Source organism: Gavialis gangeticus, unplaced genomic scaffold (assembly GCF_001723915.1).
Source record: "Gavialis gangeticus isolate Ggan-Ray unplaced genomic scaffold, GavGan_comp1, whole genome shotgun sequence".
Taxonomy (NCBI): Eukaryota; Metazoa; Chordata; order Crocodylia; family Gavialidae; genus Gavialis; species Gavialis gangeticus.
Window position 1 is genome coordinate 103217704 of NW_017729033.1, and position 6911 is coordinate 103224614.

Here is a 6911-nt window from a genome sequence, read left to right on the forward strand (position 1 = left end):
AGCTGGCATTTTCCAAGGGGTTCCTTGAGTCTACCTCAAGTCTAAAAAGTTTAAGAACCACTGACCTAGTGAAACAACAGCTATGACAGTTACAAAGTACACTTGGACCTGTCTCTTCTAAGTATTTCTTTTCCCTTGACCATGGTATATATGAAATCTCTTGGAGCCACAGCACAGGTCTATAATACTGCAGGCTCTTTGGCTTTGATTCAGGAAAGCGCCTCTCCAAGATGCACATAATTGCTCTTTTGATCCAAGATGAGTTTATACTTGTCCTTATGCACTTCCCTGAAATGAAGCCTTTGAGAGGAAAGCAGCTAGGCATTACAGAATGGTAGTGAGAAGTTGCAACCTGAACTAACTGCATGTCTGTATATTTTAAATTAATTTTACAGCAATAAATTTGTTTAAAAACTGAATTATTTGTTGTTTCAGATGTTGATGGTTTGATTACCCAAGCTTTACTGACTGGCAACTTTGACAGTGCAGTCAGTCTTTGCTTGCACGATAACCGTATGGCAGATGCTATCATACTAGCCATAGCAGGTGGACAAGAGCTTCTGTCTAAGACACAGAAAAAGTACTTTGCTAAGATGCAGAGCAAAATCACCAGGGTATGTAGCTTTTCAACTGAAAACCAAATAGGAACCTATGTATATAAATACATTTCTGACACTGTTAGTACTGTAGATGATGTTGCCTTCCTTTCTTTTAGATTGGTTTCTAAGAGAATGGGTCAAAGGTTAAATTTTCACAATGTTTTGGAAATAAAAGTGCATTCCTGGCTTTATTGTATAATTGAACAGAGAAAAGGATCATTAGATAGGAAGAAAAGGTTTTACCTTTATTTCTTTTGTTTCTCCTTATCCTTATAAAATTAAATAAACCCTTATATACAAAAAAGATAGAAATGTAGCTTAAATAGCGGCAGTGCATGTGCCAGCATCTTTTCTGATTATCATTTTGATATACAGTATGAGGATGAGTCCATCCTCAGCACTCAGACTACAGTTGAAATGAACAGTATGTTCATTTCTCTCTGATCAAGTGGAGCAGAGATTTTGCTGATTTTTCTGTTTTTAATGTTTTTATTACTATAACAGGAGATGACTAATCTAATTGCACATCATCTGCAAGGAAGAGTGTTATGGACATCTGGTTATTTATTCTCTTCAGCTCTTGCTTTGCTGGTAGTTGCTGACAGTGCTCCTTCAGTTCTGTACTTCCTGCCATTCACTTGCATCAGAATGGCAGCAAGTGATGAAAGCAAGAAGAGCAGCCATCAAGAAATACTGTGCCACAGTTTGCTAGTTGAAGTTCACTATGCATGTCATAAGAGAAATCTTCATGCATCACTTCTTACTAACCCTTTGAATCAGAAGGACTTTTATTGCAACTTTAGGAGGCAAAACTGGGCATGTTTTTATTTCCATTTTAAGGTTCTGATCTAGCAAACACTGAAGCATCTGCTCAACTTGAAGCATTGGCCTCACGTGTTTCAAGGTGATTTGGCTTGAGGCCAAAAGTTGCAAAACATGGTCACTGTTTCTAGTTTCTACTACTTGTGGGAGGCAAGTGAACATTTATCTTTCTGAGGTCTTTTCTAGACCATCTTTAAAAAGTTGGATTAAAGAAAAGAAGAAAAATAATGTAAATATCTCAGATACTCCTTTCTGCAATCCATCCTTTGGAGAAAGGCAGTTTCAAGGAAGTGACCCTTTACCTATGCATCCTGTCAACAAAGAAATGATAAACTTACAACACTTTTAATTTATGATGTAATTGCTTTCACTTCTGTTAGGTTCTCAACTGCTCACTTGATGCTTGTTCAGCCTTTTAAAACTTGGCCTTATCAGCCCTGTGTTCACTAAATATAATTTCAGCTGCCAAATAAATCAATATTTTATCTGAGGTTGAGTTAACTGGAGATGGGGAAGGGAAATTTGAAATTGACTTTCAAGACTGGCAGTTTAGTCTCCGGACAAAGGGCAGGCTTGTTCAGTTAATTGAAGAGTGTATTATTCATACAAATCTAATTTGCTTCTCTTCAGGGCAGTTTCTCTTAACAGCAATTCAGTACTCTTTTAGAGGTGTTCAGCTTTGTAAATGGATTGAAAACATGTAGTTAGCAAAGAATTAGTATAGAAACAAAACCAGTGACTTCAGTTGCTTTGCCCTGTGTTTATAGCTAAATTCTTACCAGACAAAGCCAACCTTTACTTGTAAAACACATTTTAAAAGCACCTTCAGCAGCCTCAATATGCTTATTATTGTACTTATGTCATATGAATTAGTGAATAAGTTTCTTTTGCCTTGTTTCCTAACTCTGTTGGTTCCCATGTAAATCAAATCTTACTGTTCCTTCCAACAAATTGGAATCCTGGGGGTGTCTGCTGTATGGCCAGATACCACTGCAATGGGTGCCCAACCTGGGTACAAATTCTGTCAAGTCCTCATTCAGATCTTTCTCTTTTTTTCCCCCCCCAGCTCATCACTGCTGTTGTGACCAAGAACTGGAAAGAGATAGTTCAGTCTTGTGACTTGCAAAACTGGAGAGAGGCTTTGGCTGCTGTGCTGACTTATGCCAGGCCGGATGAGTTTGCAGCTCTTTGTGGTAAGGAAACTGTATGGAATGGGGGGGTGACTTATTTTACTTCATTTTAGCACAATTACAGTTTTTAAATCCTCCAGAATTACTTTCCTTCCAGTGAATTTATTTTATTGGTATTTCCTTTGTTTTGGAGTATTGGAATTTTGAAGGAAGACAATCACTCAGAATCAGTATAGTGTTATTCCTCATCTCCTTCCCACCAAAGCTGTCCATACTGTTTCCAGTAGTGCCTTGGTCTTATGGTTAGGAGGTTCTTTTGTCTCCAGGCCTGTCGGTTGGTCCTCCTTTTCCGTAACACATTGCAGTAATTACTTTTTTTTAACAGAAGAAAAATAAACCATCTGTTAAGGCAGTCCTTTCATCAGGCATTGCTGTATAGCTCTCCGGCTGCAGATGCTTTTGCAAATAAAAGAGTCATTGTTCCCTTTCTCTGTAAACTGAAGAGTGGTGGCCATTAGAACATGGCAATTGCTTCCATTGAGGACATAATATGCTGTCTTGGGATACCAGTCACAGTGTTTCAGAAATACGTCTGGTTGGGTTGCCGCTGTATGACAATGCTTTAGCATTTTATGGATATGTACACACTGTGCTCTCAGTGCTCCTGAAGAGGCCTGCTCTTGAGCAAGCCTATTTGCATGGCCCACGCCTGGAAATGAGACACTCCAGGCACACCCTCTGTGGCTGCTCTTAAGATTTCTGTCCCCAGAGTGCTTGAAAATGACTTTGGGGGCTTCATTCCCAAAGCAGTTTTACTGACCAAGCCAGGTTTGACATATGAGAGGGGGAGCTGGTGGGTGGGGTTATGCTCGAGCAGCTTTCCCTAAGTATAGGAACACAGTATAGATATACTCTTAAGTCTTCACAGCCTTGCACATCTATTAGTTTTGAAATGACTGGTGGAAAATTGGAGGACATGTAGCTAGCTCCCTGTTCACAGATGGGGCAGAAAGTTTAAACGTCCGTTTTTGCTTGTGTTGATAGCAGTGGGTTAAGGAACAGGTCCTAAGAGACTTGGCCTACTAGTGTGCAGCAAGTCAGCAAGAGATCCAGGAATGTTCAGGAAATCCAGCCACCCACACCATGTGTTCACTCCTCTAAATTACGTTGCCTTACCTAGGCCTGATAGCATAATAATTCAAGAGCACCGTGGCTAATATATCAGGCTTGCATCCTGATTTTTTTTTTCTTTTTTTGTCCAAAACTTGTAAAGACTTATTGTCATGGGCTGAGATTTACAAAGGCCTGTAACCATGGGTCCGTTATAAATCCTAGCCAGATTATCTGCTGGGACTTTATTAGCAAATAGTGACTTGGTGTTACTCTTATCCAGTGGCATGGTAGTTCTGCCTCTGTTACAGGCCAAACGATAATGTACAAGCATGTGGAATTTCCAGGCCCAGACCTATGAAAGAAACTAGCCCCCACGTTAATCTAAAGTGAATGCATGATTGTTTGTCATCTCTGTGCTTCTTTTGGCATGATTGTCAGTCAGGAGAGTTCCTGTGACTTTCAGTGATTGCAAGACAGATAAGTTCTGTGACAGTTTGGCTGAGTGGTGCCAGTGATGAGTCATCATGCCTGTTTTCTCTGCAGACAACAAAGGTGACATTTTTCCAAAGCACTTAAGTGACTTAGAAACTAAAGTCCCACTGATTTAACACAAGACAGTGGTTTTGCAAATGACTTGTGCACTTCCAAAAAGGTTATTCAATTTACTTTAGTTACTTCTGTCCCCTCTCACTTCTATGGAACCAAGCACTCAGCAACATGTTATCCTTTTGTTCAAACTTACCTTCATTAAGAAGTTTAATACACGAGGGTGTGTGTTTTCAGTGACTGTCATGATGATTATTCTCTCAGGTGGACTTGGGATCAGGACCAAATCCTGGTGTGTTGTTTCATAGTTTGTAGGGTCAGAAGAGACCTGAGCAGATCATCAAGTCTGACCCCCTGCCATGGCAGGAAAGAGTAATGGGGTCAAACGACCCCAGCAAGGTGATTGTTTACCCTTGTGTTAAAGACCCCCAGGGTAGGAGCCAGTACCACTTCACGTGGAAGTTGGTTCCAGATCCTAGCTGCCCTGACAGTGAAGTAGCGCCTCGTGATGTCTAATCTGAATCTACCCTCTGCCAGCTTATGACCAGTATTTCTAGTCACTCCTGGTAGTGCTCGGCGGAACAGGGACTCCCTCAGTGCCTGCTGGTCCCCTCCCGACTAGTTTGTAAACAGCCACTAGATCCCCCCTTAGCCTTCTCTTGTGGAGGCTGAACAGGTTCAGGTCCCTTAGCCTCTCCTCATAGGGCCTGCCCTGCTGCCCCCAATCATGCGGGTGGCCCTCCTCTAGACCCTCTCCATGTTGTCCACATCCCTCTTGAAGTGCAGTGCCCAGAAATGGACGCAGTACTCCAGCTGCGGTGTGACCAGTGCCGCGTAGAGGGGGAGTATCACCTCCCTGGACCTGCTCAAGATGCATCTGTGGATGCATGACAAGGTGCGGCTGGCCTTCCTGACTGCATCCCCACACTGGCAGCCCATGTTCATTTTGGCATCAATGATGACTCCAAGACCCTTTTCTGCCTCTGCACTGATGAGAAGGGACTTCCCCAGCCTGTAGGTATGGTGCTGGTTCTTCCTGCCCAGGTACATCACCTTGCACTTGTCAGTGTTGAATCCCATCCTATTCTCATCCGCCCACCCCTGTAACTTGTGTAGGTCTGATTGTAGCCTATTCCTCCCTTCTAGTGTGCCCACATCCCCCCACATCTTATTGTCATCAGCAAATTTGAACAGGGTGCTTTTTACCCCCTCGTCCAAGTCACTGATGAAGATGTTGAACAGTGTGGGCCCAAGGACCGAGCTCTGCGGAACCCCACTGCCCACATCCCTCCAGGTCGAAAAGGACCCATCCACCACCACTCTCTGGGTGCGGCCCTCCAGCCAGTTGGCGACCCATTTGGCTGTGTTGTGTATCTGCAAGTTCTGTTATTGGAGGGTTTTAAGACCCAGCTAGACAATGCCCTGGCTGGAATTACATAGTTTAGGATGGTTCTGCTTTGAGCAGGGGGTTGGACTAGATGACCTTCTGGGGTCCCTTTTAAGTCTCATTTTCTATGATGCTATTAGGTACTGCTGTGATGCCTAGAGTTTTCAGTGAGATAGGGGCCTCTGTGCTGTTTATATATGTAGCAAGAAACAGCTCTGAAAGAACTTAAGTTCTAAGTAGACAAAATAGAAAAAGAACAGGAGAAAGGAAATATTATCCCAGTTCACAAATAGAGAAGCACAAAAGGCTATAGCTGTGCTTCAGGAAGGTGCAAAAGCTGACGTGACTATGCCAGAGCAATCCTGGTGAGTTCAGTGGAAATGTGCACGGAATTTGTTACGCACATGCTTATATAGCTCCTTGTGGCAAAACTTAGGTCTCTCAAGGCCTGATTTGGAGCATTAATTGCAAGACTGTCCATCCTTTCAGAAGGCAGTGGAATTTTGGGGAGCTTGGCAAACCAAAGAATTTGTTCATACTGTATGAATTCCTTCAGGAGCGGGAGTTTGCTGCAGGTGGATGCTAACAAGATAATGAGAATGATCCCCTCTTTATCCTGTGTGTTGCTGAGTTTAGAATGTTGGTGTTTGTTTGAGTTGAGCTGGGTTTAGAATGGTGGTGTATGTGTTAACGAGCTAGACTAAGCATCATAAATAGTGTTTTATGTGTTTTGGAATCAGACAACTCTTTCTGTTTGTTATTCTCAGATTTGCTGGGCACTAGACTTGAAAATGAAGGGGACAATCTCCTGCAGACACAGGCTTGTCTGTGTTATATTTGTGCTGGGGATGTAGAGAAACTAGTTTCATGTTGGACTAAAGCTCAGGATGCAAGCAGTCCCTTGTCCCTTCAGGTTAGTGACCCTGTGAAAAAGATGTTGAGTGTTGTGTGACCTGCTATGGTAATGGTGCTTATGGTAAGTATTTGGGTTTGAATTTGAAAGTACAGACTTTTATATAGGCAGACAAGGTTCTTTGCTTCCTCAGCCTGACAAAGGACATTTGTGTCTGAAAACTTGCTAAGAAGAATTTTTCCAACTATTTGAGTTGGTCTAATAAAAGATATTAGATTTACCCAAAGAACCTTGTTTGCCTATGTCCTTAGACCAGCACGGCTACAGCCTACACCCCTGAGACTTTTATATAGACTTTTGTCATAGTTGCTCCGAGCAAGTTTCTTCAGCTTGCAAGTCATTTGTTGCTGTAATAGACTCATGTATTTTTAATCAGCTATAAAATATGGACACTGTATTGC

The 6911-nt window shown here is 42.3% G+C and overlaps 1 protein-coding gene across 1 annotated transcript in view; it reads left to right on the forward strand.

Annotated features, from left to right (window-relative positions):
- Nucleotides 1–6911, forward strand: part of SEC31A (SEC31 homolog A, COPII coat complex component) — a 97653-nt gene that overhangs the window by 45874 nt on the left and 44868 nt on the right. Inside the window, exons 15-17 of the mRNA XM_019525993.1 lie at nucleotides 436–614; nucleotides 2488–2614; nucleotides 6365–6510. Coding sequence (XP_019381538.1) covers nucleotides 436–614; nucleotides 2488–2614; nucleotides 6365–6510 — 452 coding nt within the window. The remainder of the gene's footprint in view (nucleotides 1–435; nucleotides 615–2487; nucleotides 2615–6364; nucleotides 6511–6911) is intronic.